This window comes from Rattus rattus, chromosome 4 (genome assembly GCF_011064425.1).
Source record: "Rattus rattus isolate New Zealand chromosome 4, Rrattus_CSIRO_v1, whole genome shotgun sequence".
In the NCBI taxonomy this organism is placed as follows: domain Eukaryota; kingdom Metazoa; phylum Chordata; class Mammalia; order Rodentia; family Muridae; genus Rattus; species Rattus rattus.
The window spans coordinates 21,286,175-21,305,160 of NC_046157.1; the positions used below are offsets into that span (position 1 = coordinate 21,286,175).

General features: G+C 41.5%; 1 protein-coding gene and 1 non-coding gene across 2 annotated transcripts; one reads left to right on the forward strand and one right to left on the reverse strand.

Annotated features, from left to right (window-relative positions):
• Positions 1–12,006: 12,006 nt before the first annotated feature.
• On the forward strand, positions 12,007–12,109 carry LOC116899785. Its single transcript, XR_004387793.1, has one exon. It is a non-coding gene; the product is annotated as a U6 spliceosomal RNA (small nuclear RNA).
• A 59-nt stretch (positions 12,110–12,168) lies between these two features.
• Positions 12,169–17,042, reverse strand: LOC116897871 (cystatin-A-like). Its single transcript, XM_032899279.1, has 3 exons — positions 16,862–17,042; positions 13,591–13,692; positions 12,169–12,364 (listed from the first exon to the last, which is right to left on the reverse strand). Exons 1-3 carry the CDS (start codon positions 16,943–16,945, stop codon positions 12,245–12,247), a joined length of 306 nt encoding a protein of 101 aa, XP_032755170.1. The 5' UTR covers positions 16,946–17,042; the 3' UTR covers positions 12,169–12,244.
• Between the last annotated feature and the right edge of the window lie 1,944 nt (positions 17,043–18,986).

Below are 18,986 nucleotides of genomic sequence, written 5' to 3' on the forward strand. Positions count from 1 at the left end.
ATCTATTCCTCTGTAGTCTTCCATACAATAGAGACAATAAGTGCAGGAAGAGACAAGCCATGGTTCCTCCTGAGATTGGCAGAGTAAGGGAAGGTGTTTAAAACTAATGAAATACCGAATATGAAAATCAATGGGGAATGAGAAGGAGGGATAGGCCACACTGTCCTCTGAGTGTGACAAGGCCACATACACAAGAACTCATTGGCAAGGCCACTGTACATAAGAACTCACTGCACCTGAGGTCCCAACACAACATCAAGCCAACAGGATCAGTCAGCCTTCCTGCAGGCGGTACTAATTGGAAAGAACATCACAGTAGAAAGAGAATGTTTTGAAGCTATAGCAGTGGGGGTGGGAAGGTGGGAGGGGAGAGTTGGCAGAATATACATAATCACCATTGCTGAGAGAGAGAATTAGAGAGAGAGAGAGAGAGAGAGAGAGAGAGAGAGAGAGAGAGAGAGAGAGAGGTGGAGGGATCAGTGGGATAAGACAAGAGGTCAGATTTTGCAGTCAGAAAACATGTGACTTGGGTTTCAGGACATTAAAATCTGGGACAGAAGAAGCTGTGGCTTTGCTGATGAAGTATTTTCTGTGTTTTGTCATAGCTGTAGCCTGGTCATCCCCTTGCGTGTTAACTGACTCACTATTTCGATTGGTTTTAATATCAATTTGGAATGCAGTAATTCTAGAACTGTAAAAAATTCTGGATTGATAACGATTGGAATCAGGTGAATAGAGAGGTTTCCCTATTGCCCTAACCGCAGAAGGTATAGTCACCACCCCCACTGTTGGCAGCAGCTTTTTGCAGGGGTTTGGATAAAAAGAATTTGGCCGAAGGAAGAGAGCTTGCCTTCTGATCTCTTCATCTTCCCTCTGCCTCCAAGTTGATTTACTCATTGAAATCAGAGCCAACATTTCCAGGCTTCTACCATGAACTAAAAACAAGAAGGTCTCCAGGAACCTTATAGGTGTTTGGTGCTAGAGAGGGACTGACTCTCCCTGTGCCTGCTGTCTTTATTGTATGGCCAGCTACAGAGAATTAGATGTTGACATTCAAAGGTTGTCAGTCAGGTGTGATGGCAGTGCCTTTAATCTCAGGGCTTGAGAGTCAGAAGCTAGTGGAACTCTGTGAGTTCAATGGGAGCCTGATCCACATAGTGAATTCTACACCAGCCAGGCTTGTTGAGGCACCCGGCCTTGTGGTCTGGCGTTGGTCTCTCCAACAAGGAGGTCCAGCTGCCGTGGGAATACTCGGACTGCCTAGGCAGTCATCCTCAAGGACCAGGCAGCCTCTGACTTTTCAGCCTCTCGGGTATGATTCAGCTGATGTTGCAGTTTTAATAAAGCTGACTCAGTGAAGTCTTTATTATCTATATTTGCATCCCACTGGTTCTCCCCCCCTTGAGAACTCTGAGGGATACACTCTCCTCGATGGAGTCTCCTCCTACCTCGTTAATGGCCCTCCAGCTAGTTGCTCAATGCAGAAGCCAGAGGGTCCTACTTTACCTTCTTATTTCCAAATCTGACCCATCAGACAAAGTTGTCCTTTCTTGTTAAAAAATAATCAGAGCCCTTTGTTCTCCTGAGAGTAGTCAGGGTGACCTTTTGTAAACACAAACCAGATGTTATACTTCTAGATAAGTCACATCAGATTTTTCTTACTCATTAAGAAGAGAAATGTGAGGAGGGAGGGGGAGGGAGAGAGAAAAAGAGATAGATAGATAGATAGATAGATAGATAGATAGATAGATAGGGAACACAAAACCCAACCTCATACAATACACTATTAAGTCTTGATGATCAGCCTTTGCCTAATCTAATATCAATGTAGTTTCCCAATCGATGCATACTAGATGTTGGCCTAATTAAATTCTAAGAAGACACACCAAGCTCTTCTCCATTTAGACTCTTTGCACTTGACACTGTATGACAGAAACCTCCTTCTTGGGTTCTTATCCATCATCTCATTAAAAAAAATTGAATATTTGAAATGGTAGATAGATTAACTTGCTTGATTTAATTATCCCACATTGTATTCAGGACCTGAGAGTCACTTTATACTTCATAAATTGTTGGGATGACCCACATATATTGTCTTTATTGGGTATAAAATATGTGTCATGAAATTGGGTATGAAAAACTTGTCCTCTACTATGTTTGTAGCAGCCTTATTCATAATAGCCAGAAAACTGGCAGCAGCCTAGATGTTCCTCAGCTGAAGAATGAATACAGAACATGTAGTTCAGTTATATAATGCAATGCTATTCTTCTATTAAAAACAAAGACATCATGAATTTTTTCAGGCAAATGATGGAACTAGGAAATATCATCCTGAGTGAGGTAACTCAGACCCAAAAGGACATGTATGGTATGTATTCACTGATAAGTGACTATTAGCCAAAGCATAGAGAATACCCTTGACACACTGACAGACCCAGTAAAGTTAAACAAGAAGGAAGTGTGTATAGAGGGCGGGGTTGATCAGTTATAAGTGAGAGAGGAGAGAGTCCTAGGGGGTCAGGAGAATTAATAGAAATATGGAGCCACTGTGAGTGTGGTGTAGGTGTAACTTTAATTTTTCATGCAGATGGAATTTGCTCCAAAGAACCATTTCTAGACAGGTCCATTTCCTTTCTTTTCCATTACCTCTGGTAGGTGGTGGGCTGAAAGGGAGGTTAAAGCATTTAAGAGCCATCATTAAAAGAAAGATATGGAAAATTAAAGTCCCCCACTGTGCCTCTCTTAGTGAAACAAAGATCAGCAAACACATGAGACCTAGAAACATTTAGCTATGCAAGCAAGTGAACCTCAGGCTCCTTTACTGACCTTCGAGTCCTATTTTTACTCTCCTCCAGGGGTATGTCCCACCATGGGTCTTGCTTCAGCATGTAAGTCTATCTCAGCTGATATGGCTGCCAATTGGCCCAAGTCATGGAACCAGCAAGAGGCCACCAGCATACCAGCAGAAGTTTTTCAGTGCATTGCTCTTTATGTAAGCTAGATGAAATGAGCTCAACTATTTAAGGCAGACCAATACATGTGTGTCATTGGCAAAGAATCCTTCATCACATGTCCTTTCACATGCTTGCTTTAGCAGATCATTCTTTCTCTTGTGTCTGCTTCAGCAAAACAATCCTTCATGTGTCTGCCTTAGCAAAATGTCCTTTCACTTGTGTCTGGTTTGGGAAAACACTCCTTCATGTGTTTGCCCCAGCAAAACAGCATCCAACACATTTCAAGGAACCCTTAAGTTTCCATTTCAGGTGGGGGATTGGGGGAAATCTTTAGGAAGTCCCAGAGACCTGGTATGGGGGAAATACCCAGGACTCAATGTGGGTGACCTTAGTCAAAATGCTCAACAGTGGGGATAGGGAACCTCAAGAAACCCCCTCCGGCAGCCAGACAGAATCCCCATGGAGGGATGAAGATACCAATCCATCCTCAAAATTTTTGACACAAAATTGCCCCTGTCTAAAAGAAATGCAGGGACAGAAATGGAGCAGAGACTGGAGGAATGACTGCCTAGTGATGAGCCCAACTAAGATCTATCTATCCAATGGTCAGTCCCTGACACTATTACTGATGCTATATTGTACTTGCAAACAGGAACCTAGCATGGCTGTCCTCTGAGAGACTCTGCCAAGCAGCTGACTGAGACATATGCAGATACCCACAGCCAAGCATGGGGAAAAGGTTGGGAACTCCTATGGACAAGTTAGGGGAAGGATTGAAGGAACTGTAGGAAATGTCAACCCCAAGGGAGACCAATAGTGTCTACTAATCTGGACCCCTGGGGGCTCCCAGAGACTGAGCCACCACCCAAAGAACACATTTTGGCTGGTCTGAGGTCCCATGCACATATGTAGCAGAGGGCTGCCTTGTCTGGCCTCAGTGGGAAAGGATGCACCTAATCCTGTAGAGACTTGATGAGGCAGAGTGGGGGGATACCCAAGGTGGGTCCGCCCTGTCAGAGGTGATGGGGATTGGGGGTGGGATGAAGATCTCTGTGAGGAGGGACTGGGAAATGGGGGGGCAGTATTTGGGATGCAAATAAATAATTATCTAATTTGAAAAGAATAAAAACAAAACCTAAGAAAAAAAACAAATCAGGAAAAATTGAGACAGAAAGAAAGAAAAAATGGAAAGAAAAAAAGAAAGAGTGTGCCCCTATGTTTTCAATTGAGTTGATGTTAGGCTAACATGATATGTAAATATTTGTCACTTTCTCACTTGCTCAAAAATGAAAGGTAAGCTTCAGTGTCATGCGGCCTCCAAAGCCAACTGGTTCATTATGGGTGTGGCTTCCCATAATAAAGTGCTGACATCTTAAACTAGGGCAGTAGGGTAAGCAGAACTTCTGGGCAGGCAAAAATAGAAAGAGGCAGAAGGAAGACTGAAGGGTGACAGGAGGTTGATGGGAAGCATTCAATGAGAACCACTTGTAGAGATGCAATGGTGGAGAAATTGGGTTAAGTTAGAGGCTAGCTGAGAGATTGCCTCCACAAAAGGCCAGCAGACTTAAACTATGTAGGTTTCTCCATGTCTTTATGAAACCTCAAACAGTGTTCCAGGAAAGCCCTGAAATATCTGGTGCACCAATGTCAGGCATGAGATGCATGCTAAAAACATGAATTCCAGAAACAAGACCGAGAGGAGAGAATCCAGGCACGGGAGCACGAGGGGAGGGCAACAGCTGGAGTCAAAGAAGCTAAAATCTCAGACCTCAGAGTCAGTAATGTGTGCTCAGAAAGGAGCGGTCACTTCCCAGAGGACAGTTTAAAAAAGCTTAAGTAATGAAATAAATACTATGTTTGGAAGCAATAAAAGAGAAATAAGTAGAATTGTTTTTAAAATGTGAAGAGATGCTACAAAAAGGAAAGAAACTGAGTATTGGCAGTCATAGAAATTTTTTACTGGAACATAATAAAGTCTCCAAATAAAAGAGAGAATTGGCAAGATTCAAAATAGAAAATGTTTTCTGTGTTAAAAATGGAAAAAACTATAGCAAAGGGCATACTATACCCTGTAAAGTTCTGTTTAAATTATCACCATAGAACTAATTATAATGATTATAGTTTTCTCTGTCCTCTCTAAGTAACATCAGAGTATAGAAGAATCTCTTTGTCCTTTTCCCTCAAATTAGTGTCAGTCTCATTCCTTTCATAGCTAGATGGACTAAGAAATGTGTGTAATTAAAAAAAAAAAACAAAACAAAAAACAAAAAACACGCTTCTGTCTTTGTCTGTGACCACAGTCCGCACTTTGGCCCCTCCTGGCTTAAGAGACAGGCTGCTGCTAGGCCGGCCCCACTCACAGCTTGCTGGGGAGCTGCAACTCTGGAACTGCTGCCTGTGCTCTGGCTGCTCCCGGTTTCTTCTTGCTAAACCACCATCACTGACTCAGTTTCCCTCTCTACTCACCTTTGTAAAAACACTCAGACAGCTTTATGACTTTAGAATTTGTGCTAGGCCCAGAATCTCCTGCCCTACTCTTTCTTAGCTCTCCTGTATCAGATAGCTCCCACTTACCTCCTTGGCTCCACCCATAGCAGACGTTGCAGGTCCTAGCTGCCCCAAGACCTTACAGGACTGCTGCTTTCCCCTCATCCCAATGCATGGCAGCAAAAGCCTCTTCTCTTTCCCTGGTCTCCTCGGACCTGGAAGTCCCATCCGTCCCTTCTGCCCAGCAATTAGCTCCCGGCTTCCTTTATTGACCAAATCAAGAACCATTAGGGAGCCAGACTTTAGTATCAGCACCTCCCCCTACAGAGAAAATCTAGACACTTTTAAGATCACCATTATACAGGACTATTAGAAAAACTACAATAATTTTTCCAGTTACATAAAACCTTCAGAAGAGTAACCCACAGGTTATGATGCATTTGAATGGCAACCCATAAAGACACTAGATCTATGGAGATTCAGAGAGGCCATTGTAGCCTATAGCATTCACTCACCGTAAGTGAAACAAGTTCTAAATAATTAAGGCATGCAAAATCGTGTAATTCCTAAAGATTGGAAAGATTTAATAACAGCTATCTTAGAAGCTGGCCCTCAACTACAGTGGTAGGCATGGTAGAGAGGGGAGGCTTTTGCTATGGAGTCACATAAGACTGGAAGGGTTAATATTGTCAAGGACCAGTTGCTAGGTGAAAACGAATATTCTGAGTTACAAATACAGATTCTGTTTGATGATGTCACCTTAGAGCAATGTCATACAGTAGGTTTAAATGCTTGGGTGAAGGATGAACACAAAATGAATCCTTTACCAAGATAAACCAGGGCTCAGATAAATCTTTTAGTGATTTCTTACATGACTAACTTCAACTGTAAATTGACCAGTATCAGTTCCAGATGCAAGAGAAATGTTAATTGAGTCTTTAGCTTTTATGAACACTAATGCTGAATGGGAAAAGGCTACTAGAGCTTTAAAGGCCAGATCCACACCTATCTATGAATGCATTAAAACTACTGTGGATATTGCATCCACTGCGATCAATGCTGCTATGATGGAACATGCAATTGCAAAAAGAAGGAGAACTCAGAATGTCCATTGACCATGGAAGACCAGGTTATTTCCTAAAAAAAGTAGACAATCAGTTCCACAGGATAATAATTTCTCTGATGGTAATCTAGGGGGAAAGCTTCCTGGGAGAAGTAAAAATTGTGGAAAGTGCAGACACACGGCTCATATCATGCAGAGATATACAAGGCAATCCCTTACAATCAGGAAATACTGTCTAAGGGGCTTTGTTCAGACCCCACCAAAAAGCAGCATGAGCCATTTGTTTCATGCCAGCCAAGGAGAGCCTGTTTTAGAAAGCAACTAGAAATATTAGTGCCTGATATGATAGAAAAGGCTGATCTACAATTAATCACTCTGACAAACAGAACAAGAGATGTTTTAAATGGTAGAGGAAGCACATATTTTGGCAAAGTGCTATAATGATTAGAGACCAAAGTTGAAATTTCAATTAAATGGAATTGATATTGAAGGCCTAATGGATAGTGGAGCATATGTAACAATAATTTCACAAGATTCTTGGAATCTAACTTGGCTACTTCAAAAGGTATGTACATAGCTTCTGGGACAATGTCACAGGTGAAGCAGAGTCTAAAATGGATGAAATGTATAGGACCAGAAGATCAGATAGGAAGATTAAGACCATATGTGACAGACATGTGTGTTCTGGAGAGATGGCTCAGTGGTTAAGAGAACTGACTGCTCTTACTGAGGTCCTGAATTCAATTCCTGGCAACCACATGGTGGCTCACAGCCATCTGTAACCAGATCTGATGCCTTCTTTTGCTGTGTCTGAAGACAGCTATAATATACTCATACAAATAAAATCAATAAATATTAAAGGAAAAAGTACAGGTGGAAGGTCTTGCCACAAAGTATGTTAAACAGCCCCACTTTGTGTCATTACTTTGTACAACAGCCATTACAAGTAATTAGTAAACAGTTTCATCAATCTATAATTTATCACTATATGAATGATACTTGATGTGTGATTCTACTCCAGATAGGTAGCTTAGAAAAAAATGTTGAAGTAAAGACAATTTTGCCTCTGTGGGTATTAAAAAATGCTCCTAAAAAAATAAAAAGAGGAGATTCTATTAACTACCAAGTAAATAAGATAGGTCTTCATAAAAACCCAGCCATAAAAAGTACAGATTAGAAGACATTAATTACAAACTCTTAATGATTTTTAAAAATTGCTAGTAGGTATTACTTGCCTACAACTCACAATTGGATTAACTATTTGAGAATTAAGTATTTTATTTCAAACCGTACAAGGTGATTCAAACTTAAAGAGTCTGATAACCATTTAAATTATCTAATATCTATAGCAATAAAGACAGTTCGCGTGCAAACCGAACTAAAAACATGCTAGCTCAGCGAACTAACACTATGTTCTTAACCATATACAAAACATCTGTGTGTAAGTCTAAACCTATAACTAAACTGCTAGCTCTTTAGAAATCCTTCTGTCGGTGTCATTCTATGGAGTTAGTCTACCTTTCTCTTGATTTCCTCCAAACTTAAGATGGCTCCTTAGCTCTCTTTTCTAGAACACTGTCTTACCTGTGTCCTGACAGATGCTTCCCTGTTATTCTTGCAAACCCATGAAAAAAATCCCTTCTTTCAAAAGCAAAAGAGTAAACTCTAGCAAAAATTCAACTGCTTATACAAGAAGTCTCTTGCACCTCCTTATACTCTCGACACTGTCATGGTGGGGAAGCTCCAAGACAAGCCAGTAGGGGCCAAACCATTTCACCTTTACAGTAAGGTAGCTCCAAGCCATCCAGCTGGGAAAAGATGGGTGGATTATTGTATCTCCTTTTAGACTAAGAAAGGAACAAGTCTCAAATATTTTAGTTTGGTAGGTTTTTACATGGTGATAGAAATTTAAAGTTATGTTTGCTACACCATAATGAACATATGATTCAACTCTTGTTTAAACATATATGTACCTATACCTTGAGCGCAACTCATTTTAAATGTAGTTTAATGTCCTAGTCTTACAAAAGTTGCTATCATAAACTGATAGCAATAATTAAGAAATACAGGTTAGTGGTCAGTCACTTATAAATAATCATATCCTTTAATACATTCAGAAGTAGTAGTCATGCTAGGTACTAATGTAGTTGATTGCAGGAGTAGGCTTTATTTAGCCAGCTATGTATGTTTTCAAAGTTAAGCCAAAACAAGTAATGAGAAACAGACAAGTTTGTCTAATTAGATGTACTTTCGATAGATATATGGTCTTCAAAAACTTCAGAGATCTGCAGAATATGTCATTTAAGATGTTTTAATAAAATAAAAGGTTATTTTGACAGAGAGACACATCATCTCCTGGTGAGAAGGGTAGGCTGACTCCATGACAGGCTTCGAATTGGCAATTCAGGAGACTATGCCTAAGAACTGGGCAAGTGCAGGCAAGTCAATTACTAATAGGAAAAAACCCAGGCTTCAACCTCCATACCCAGGTAATAGTTCCAGAATGCCTAGAGGTAGAATAATCTACCCCAGAACTCAAATGTACTTCAAATAGAGCCTTTGAGATCACTTGGTTGTCGCTCTACCTTGGCAGTGGGAGACCCCAGCATGCTGGACCTCTGCAGAATAAAACACTCTTTGCATTTGCATACTATTTGAGTCTGGGGTGTCATCATGGAAGCTTACACTGGCAGCGCCACCACATCCACCAAAGAAGATGATGTGTACAGCAGATTCTCTACCTGGAGTTTGTTCCAAATGTGGTAAAGCTGGCCACTGGGCTATAGCCTGCCCCTTACATTTCCTGAAGACAGTTCTCGATCCAAACTGTGGACAAGCAGCACCCTGGGAAGTTGATTGCCCCACTGTGCCTTGACAAGATGAGAGAGTTCACCCAAGTTCCTGCTTCAAAAAAAGTCTGTCAGATCTTCTGGGCCTGGTGGCTGAAGATGGATGCCCCACCAACTTAGAGGAGCCTTAGGTGACTGTCCAAGTAGCCAGTTTCTGTCACTTTTACAGTTTTGCAAGCTGCTTACTCTGCACTTCCTCTTTACTCAGGTAAGCTTTATCCTTCCTGGGTCTCTAATGGGACTGAAGACTGGATAGTGATAGCTTTTCAGTTTTCTTTGTAATAAGATTCAAAAACGATAAATTTACAAATGAGGCATAAAGTTCATAAAGATGAAAAGACATAAAAATTATAAGGGATCTAAGGAAGTGTTTTAGGGTCTAAGAAGAAGTTGTAAAGGTCAGAGTTCGTAATGCCTAAATAGTGATAAGAAAATGATTTATGATATATAAAAGGAATGAAATATTTCAGATAGATACTGAAATATTTTCTCCTAAGTTGCCAAATACAAATGGATTAAACACTGTGAAAACAATCCTTACCCTGATAGTTCTCATAGTTGTTCTTATTGTATATAGTTTACTCTTATTACAGACAAAGTCATTTCTTGAACTAAAATGAGGAGAGACTGTGACCACCTGCAGGTACTGTATTTACCAGCTCATAAGAGAGTGCTTTCAGTTGTTAATTGAACCAGTGCCTGGCTAGCAGGATATGTAATTGTTTATCATATTGTTACCTGCTCCAAAAAGAAAGGCAAACTGCCCTGGGGAAGGCCAAATACCAACCCCGCCAGGTCAACAGGTAGTGTAAGGAGTGTCACTTTTTCCGCATTATAGAGGGCTGATGGCTTGGAGATGAAACAGGAGAATGGACAGAGTATCTGGGTAGGCAGAGATACAGACAAATGCATAGAAGACTAGACAGACACAGAAGGGAAATGGAAGGCAGACAGGACAGAGCTGGGATGTAGGCCGTGAGAACCACATGGATAGACACAATGGCGGAGAAGTTGGGTTAGGACAGCTGGGAGACTGCCTAGTCAAAGGCCATCTGTCTTACACTATATAGATTTCTACATGTTTTCATAGAACCTCAAGTAGGATCTCATGAAAGTCACTACTACAATAATAAATATATGTAGTTATAATTTTTAAATATAGTAAGATTCTGAAAATGGGGACCAAGCAAAGTTATACATGTCTATAATCTTGTGTTCAGGGGCTGAACCAGGAGGACCATGACTTAGTGGCCAATTGGGGCTACATATTAAATTGAAGACCAATCTGGGCTACACATAGCAGCCATCTGTCTCAAACAAACATACAAACAATGAATCATATTATAAAATATGTTACTTACACTTGTATTCATAGAATATGATGCAAAGTGCTCCACTAAGTATAAAAAGGTATAAAATGTTATTTTAATGAATTTTAAAATTGTACATAGATAAAAGGCAATTGCAAGTGATTAATGAAACAATTCCATACGTGTACATCCACAGATACATACATATGTAGTGTCTATAAATTCAGACAGAAGGAAGTAGTGGATGCTTAGCAGTGAGGGGTGAGGGGAGGGGAAGGAAGTTAGAGGACTGACAGCACTTCCTTGTGTGTGGAAAGGAAAATATTGTGAAATGGCATGGTGAGGTTTGCACACACTTGTGAATGGAATCCTTGAACTATCTCAACAGCATGGTATTTATGACATATACATTGTTCAATAAAAGTATTCAATGGGCTATGACATTGGTCAGGGCATTTGTCACCAAGCCTAATTATCTCAGTTTGAGAGTTGTACCCCTGTGGTTGAAGGGACACTGATTTCCTCGAATCATTTTCTCACCACAAGTAGGCTATGGATGGCGTGCGCACGCAGGCACGCACGCACTCATGCACACACACACACACACACACACACACACACACACACACACACACACACAAATAAATGAAATAAGAATTTTAAAAGAAGACAGAATTGGGGTTGGGGATTTAGCTCAGGGGTAGAGCGCTTGCCTAGCAGGGACAAGGCCCTGGGTTTGGGCCCCAGCTCCGAAAAAAAAAAAAAAAAAAAAAAAGAATGGAATACACGATTCTGGACTGGATCTGTCTGTATAATAAATGGCATTGCTACAACAACTTGAGAAGTTTGAGTGTTGCCTGGGGACTGGATGTCAATGTGCCACCAGTGTTCGTTCCTGGTCTTGATCATTGGTTTTTGTTTTTGTATGAGGATGGCCTTGTGGGATGTGCACACTGCTATTTGCTCTAGTGAGCACCAGGAAGCCTTTGTTTGTGATGGAATATCACTGCAATTGACTGACGTTTGAGGGAAGCATGGCGGCGGGGGTGGGGTGGGGTGGGGTGGAGGGCAGCTCTTTTAAATAAGTTATGATTGTTTCAAAACATGACTTGTAAAATACCAAATTCAATTTTGAAATAAGAAAGCAGAGAAGACCTGCTTGGTTCCAGGTAAATGAAGGCATCAAGGAGTGTGCTTCCCTGACAGCCACCAATGCACCTGCAGTGAGGATGGGCGATAAGATCCTTTACACACTTGTACCCGAGTCATAGTTTTTATAAGGTTTCCAGTTGGAGCCATTTTTTTCTGTGTGTGAAGTATCAACTCTGAACCATGAACACTGGGCCCTCTTTGACGGCGTGTCTATTTAACATTGGAAGGATACAGAGGTTACCATGACCCTTGCCCAAGGATGATGTACAAATTCATGAAACACTCCACATTTAAAAGTCATTGTCAGGAAGTAAGGTCAACACAATACTGAGTAATGAGGGAGGAAAACAGTTATTTGAAGAATGTTTCTTTATTGATGGCTGCACTTCTTTACAGTGAGAGGAATCAGGTCACTTTAGAATTTGCTGCCTAGAAGTCAGTCAGCTCATCATCCTTGGTTTTGTTAGTCTGGTAATCAAGAAGTTTCGAATCTCCAGAAAGGTCTCTGAGGACTTTCATGTGAAGGAAACAGCCCTTCCCTACATCTACCTGAAAGACATAAAAGAAGAAAAAAGAAGGAAAGAAAGAAGAGAAGAAAGAAGGAAAGAAAAAAAAAAGAAGCAGATTATTCACATGGATCTCCATGGTGTGACAGATCTTCTTTCTTGTTAAGACTTCTTGTGTCAAGCTCTCCTGAAACCACACTTCTGACCTGAGACAGCACCCATGAACGGAACTTCCAATCAACCCTCAAGTTAAGAGAAAGAGCAGCTAATAGTATGGCAGCAGACATATTTCTTAAATATATTTTTTTTTGTCTTTTAGAAAAAAAATTTGTTCAATTTATTTGTATTTCAGTGCATCATGTGAATGCAATGCCTGAAGGTGTCAGAAGAGGGCGTTAAATCCCCTCAAACTGGAGTCAGAGATGGCTGTGAGCTACCAAGTGGGGGCTGAGACCCAAACCCAGGTCCTCTGCAAGAACAGCCACCAATCCATTTCTCCATCTAGATTCGGTTTATTGTACTTTTCCCTAAAATCTTGGCACAATTACATCCCAGAGTTACATTTTATTTTCATGATATCAGAACCAGGAGCCTGTGGTCTTGGTGACTCTGTTTTCTGTCTTCTCGGTTGGGAGAAAAAAAAATGGCATATAGTTTGATAAGGGAAAAGAAACTCAGATTTGCTTTAGAAAACATGGACTATATGGTCTCCAAAATCTCTGCTGTGCTGCAAACTCCATTGTCATGTCCAGGAGGCTGCCTCCTTTGTAATGTAAAAATAACAAAGTCTAAGGACCATCACCACAATGGTTTTTTTCAGCCTGGACCTGGGACCTAGCAGATCAGGATAAGAATTGCCACTTTGTTCTTTAACAGAACAATTAAAGTTTTGTGCTCTACAGTAGACATTATGCTCTGGTATCCCTTCCTACCTTAAAGTTCAAATGCTACTAACGAAAGCATGCCATCATATATGGCATTACGGTGGGCATCATACAAAATGTGTACACATGCATGCATGTGCGTGTGTGTGTGTGTGTGTGTGTGTGTGTGTGTGTGTGTGTGTGTTCACACTGACATCTTGCTGTAGGTCAGGAAAAAGCTTTGTGTATTCACAAGGTAAAACAAGGTAACTATCCTACCATCCAGTGGATTTGGGGGTCTTAACATTTGCAAGTGTCTTAATTAAAGACCAGTGGTAGAAATGAAACTACAGTTGGGGAAACAGGAAACAATCACTTCAGTGCTTGAGAGAGGTTTGAGTCTAACCTTCATTAACAACATTTGTCCAGCGACGACTTGAGATTTATACTCGACGACCTCGAATTTTTCATATTTCTCATTGGTTTTCTCTTCAAGCTGTGGTTTGACCTAAGGAGGAGAAAGTAAGAGATGATGTTAGGGCTGCGTTGACTCAGTTTACCTGTGATACAAATCTGGGAACCTCATCCTGCTGAGAGTCCTCAGAGATGCTGATGACCCAGGGCTGGCAGCTCTAATCCCAGAATTTGGAAGACTGAGGCAAGAGAATATCATTCAAGAGCAGCTTGGGTTACATAGAAAGTTCCAGGATAGTTGGGGTTACCAATTGAATCCTGCCTCAAAAATCAAACACACACACACACACACACACACACACACACACACACACACACAGAGAGAGAGAGAGAGAGAGAGAGAGAGAGAGACAGACACACATACATACATACACACACTCACACACACACACACACTCTCACACACACAGACACACAGACACACACAGAGACAGACTGACACACACACAGAGACAGACACAAACACAAACACACACAGGTGGTTACACAGAAACACACACACACACACCCTTAAAACAGGAAAACAAAGCAAAAAAAATATATAATCATGATTTGCAATGAAGGGCCCCAATAAGTACATCTATATTTGATCAGTGTACGAAGTAAACCACACATAGTGGAGATTTTCTCTGTGCTCCCTCAGATCACTCTAGGGATACAGTAACCCCCTTTGTCCTGACACTGTGTGAGGACCCAACAGACCAGAATCTTGGAGAAATAGACTGAATTTCCTGACTTAACAAGGACTTTCCTTAGTATCTGCACCGTGGTGTTCTCTGGAGGGAGAATGATTGCTGTGATTGAGAAAATTCTTCCTAAAAACACAGTTTACGGCCTGCTTCCCTGCCTCCCAACACTTTACTGGGAGTTGTCCCCTCCCGCTGTCTCCTGCAAGTCAGGACAGATGAGTGACATCTGGGAGCTGAGCCACCACCCTGTACCTGCTCACCTGACAGTAAAGGGGTTGGCAGCACTGCCTAATGTCCTTTTTGGTCTTAAACCTGTGGTCATGAAAGAGTGCTTAAATAAGTTTCATTTTATAATATTCCCTAGATATCATGATTTCCCTTGCACTGTTAAATTTGGGGGAGTAGGGGCCGTTTCTCTCAGTCCTTTATGTAGCTCCTGCAGTTTGTAACCGGATGCTGGACACCTAGGAGAGACTCAGGAAATGGCTCCGTGAAATGGTTTACGTGTGGGTGGCTATGCATCTCTCATGGTGACTTAAACCTGAAACCCTGGCTTTTACAGAGAAGGTAAGGTTGCTCTATTCCTTCCCTCTGCTCCCTGCAGAGCTCCCAGTGTGCTGAGGCTATGCAGTGGGAAAGGACAGGTTAGTTTCTAATCTGGGTGACTCGAGCATCTTGAGTCTTGGGTCCATCATCTAAACATAAGCTGGATTGCATCCTTGTCTGCCTGGGGGCTTTGAAGATCAACTGAGAGGTGGGACAGAAATCAAGGCTTTCAAAACAGCAAAGCTCCTTCCCAGGTGACGTGGCCCTGTTAATATCTGTGTCTCATTCTGATTCTCTGGAGCTGCAAGAAAACATTTCTAAATTCATTGTATTATTGAAGATGGGGTCCATAGATGATGTCATTATTAAGATAAAACTTTCCAGTAGCTTCCTACCTTAAAATTTGTATGATCAAAATACATTTTATGCATGTATAAAATCCCCAAGGAACTACTTAGAATATCATGTTCAAAAATTACCCTAGCCAGCAGGATGGACACACTCCTGTAGTTCAAGGTACTTGGGAGGCTAGAGGTAAAAGGATTAGTTGAACATGTGAGGGTTGAACCACTCTGAGTAATAGCAAGACCCTGGTTTCACAAGGAGAGTAAATAACCAGATGTTCAACTATTAAAAACCATGAAAATCTGCTGTAACATTTTATTTCAAATAACTCTATTTCTTTGTCTATCCTCCCACAGTGCTGATTATTGGAATATCTCAGGGGGCTTTTTATTTCAGTCATCATAAATATCAACTAGGACTCATCTGTATATATTCGGTTTCGAAATAAATTTTATGCAAGTTATGTTAGGCCTTTTGGCTCTTTCTTCTTCCAGGTGAAATGGGGGACTTTCTTTGGCATCCTATTTTAAGGCCCCACTCCCAGAGACCTTGGAAGAAATGAGGACACACAGGCCTGTTTAGCCCTCTTCAGTGAGACCCACATTTAATCTAAGTGACAGGTGCCTCACGCACACCTCTAAGGTTGAGAACACCAACTTGATGTGAGGACTCTAATGAAGATTTAAAGATTTAATTTTCCTCGAAGTAAAATGCTCCAAGATATTTATTGAAATAAACCTATGAGTGAGAACTATGTAGCCTTAAATATTTTAGCCACTGAATTTTAGGCCTCTGACCCCTTCTAGAATGTTCAGTGCCCTAGGCATGAAGGCTCCCATCTATTCTACTCACACAAAATCTGATGGTGCCTAGCGTGGTGGCACATGGCTGTAATCCCAGCACTTGGGAAGTTGAGGCAGGAGGAGTGCCTTGAGTTTGATGCTAGCCTGAGTCACCTGTAGGATAGACCATCTAGCAAGACCAAGTCTCAAAGAGACACAAAAAGAAGCAAAAAACAACCCAAATTTATCTTGTCCTCCAGGATGATTCGACTTTAGATAGGGAAACAACATGATGTAAGAAAATAAGGCAACAGATTTAAACCTACCTCCATAATTCGCACGCGTTTTTCCTTTGTAAAACACACAGTACGATTCACCTTTCTATGTAGATAGTAGTTAAGCAGCCTGTGTGAACTTGCTAGAAACTCTGAGTTCTATTTCGACTGTGATGGCTTGGTGGTCATAGCATCCTGGAGTCAGCCCAGGAATCCTGAACTGCCTATGTGCACTCACACATCAGCTTAAACTGTGGGGATTGGAAAATCAGTAATTCGAGCTCCTGGTATCAGATATGTGCGGTGTAGAGACGATCCAGCATGCATTTACTGTCAGCCACTGGGGAAACTGAGGCTGCAGTTAAGAGCATGGCTTGGCCGACTTTACTCTTAGGATGTTAGAATTTCTCTGAAGGGCTTAACGTTTCACTTTCAGCTGTATCAGAGTCTGAACGAAACCCATATATGTTGGTTCCTGGGATTTCCCACACTGTTAATGCCATGCCAAATTATGAATCAAATTATGAAAGTTTCTTTTGAGGTCAAGTTTTTCCTAAAGTACTCACCTTGTCAGCAACCTCCTGGATTTCTGGTGTGGGGGGTCTGGCCTCCGACATGCCCCCTACTATTCCTGTGGTGCCTGGATCCATTGCTGGGCAGGATGCTGAGAAGGAATGATCCTGCAAGCACTGAGAGTCAGGGTTTTAAAGGTATCTGTAAACTCCTCCTCTAACGTATTATCTCCACAGTATCTGAAGGAATGGGGAAGTGAGTGTGGCCTCAGGGAAGTGTTACTGCATCCCTGAGAGAAAATGCTGAGTGGAGTTGGGGGTTCATTGGGGGAATTGAGCAAACATGTGGGCCTAGGACTCAGGTGTGGTGAGCACGGCTCCTCCCTGCACTCTCTGTACCAATAATGATATCATGTTGTGTCATTAGAGGAAGGACATGTATAACCTGAGTTTCTAAATATGTTAAACCTTGAAGAGTTCTTTAAACAGAATTCTTAATAATGTCACAACTGGTTGCTTAGGATCCACCCAACTTTATAAAGATAATAAAACTCTCTAAAGTGGAGTTTTTCTTGCATTTCTAAAGTGTTCATCCACAAACACGAAGAATAAAATCACAAACACCTTTACCTCTGAAGCTGTTGTTTCTCTCTGTCTCTTTATCTCTCTGTCTGACTCTGTCTCTCTCTCTGTCTCTGTCTCTCTGTTCTCTCCCTGTCTCTCTCTCTCTCCTTTTTTTTTTTTTTTTTTTTTTTTTTTTGAGACATGATTTCTGTGTAATAGCCACTGGCTGTCTTGAAATTCACCATCTGCCTGCCTCTGCTTCCCAAGTGCTGGATTTAAGACATGTACCACCATGTCCAGTGATTTTACATTTTTAGAAGGGATTTCATATAGCCCAGGCCATCCTGGAATTCACTCTTTATCCAGGCTGTCCTCGAACTCACTATGTACCCTGAATTTCTGACTCTTCTGCCTCCAACTGCAAAGTGCTCGGATTATGGCGTGGTCTTAAATGTCTGATCCTTTTGCCTCTGCTTTCCAAGTAATGGGTTTACAGCTACTAGATAACTCACCGTGTAATGTCACAACCATGTAAAAGGTAAGGCTACTCTTTAGAAGAATTGCTGGGTGTCAAGAGGGGAGTACTAGAGATAACAGGGAGTAGGGCACAGCAAAAAGACAGAGCCTTGTTGCTCACCCATCTCTACCCACTGGATATATTCCACCAAAGTGAAGGAGGTAGACATGTTCAGTTCTGAGTGACAGAGACATAGATGTCTGTTATTTTATTGTGTTCTTCTGTATTTTAAACAATCCTAGAAATCACCATAGACATGAAATACACATATCTATAAACAACTAAAATCCTTGTGACTAGGTGGCTGAGAGTCTGTCTTTTAAAAAACCCTGCTAAATCAATTCTTTAGATGTTCAGATCCCTAAGTGCCTGGTAGACTTTGTATAGCATCGGAATCTTAGGCTTCTTTTAATCCTGTACATCAACTGACACAGCCTCACTGGGTCAGCTTTGTAATTTACTGTGAGGTTTGACTTACAGAAAAGAAATACAGCCTTCCAAAATGAAGGAAAGAGGACTTGGCTTGAAAGGCCGCTGTGGAACGTTCTTAGTGAGGTGCAGAGGATTGTATCCAAGGTCTTTCTAACCAAATTATGTCAGGTTGAAAGGATTAACCATCATGATGGTCAGCCAGAGTTCCTTGAGATCCTCATGTAGCCCATCTTGATCTCGATGTCATGAATCTTTCCCTAAAATCCTTTTGACTCTGTCTCCCAGATTCTGGGATCACATGCGTGTGCCTCTGTGTCCAGTACTAACGTCTGCCAACTTTAAATGTCTTGTTCTTGAAACTCTCTTTGTTGGTATTCAGGCTCACAAAATGACACACTGGAGATGTAGCTGAGTGGGGGAGCTCTCTGCCAACCTTGCTCGAGGCACTAGGTCAATCCCATGTATCACAAAGAAAAAATATTCTTTGCCAAGTGAATCATAGAATCCTTCCCTTGAAGACAACCACATAACCTAGAAACATTGTTCAAAACTCCCCTGCCCTTTCTTGTAGGTCTTGACCCTCAGCAGGTTGTTTAACCAGCCTTGCCTGGTAGGAGGCCACACAATCTTCATTCTGGGAGGGGTTCTGCTCAGTACCATTGAGGT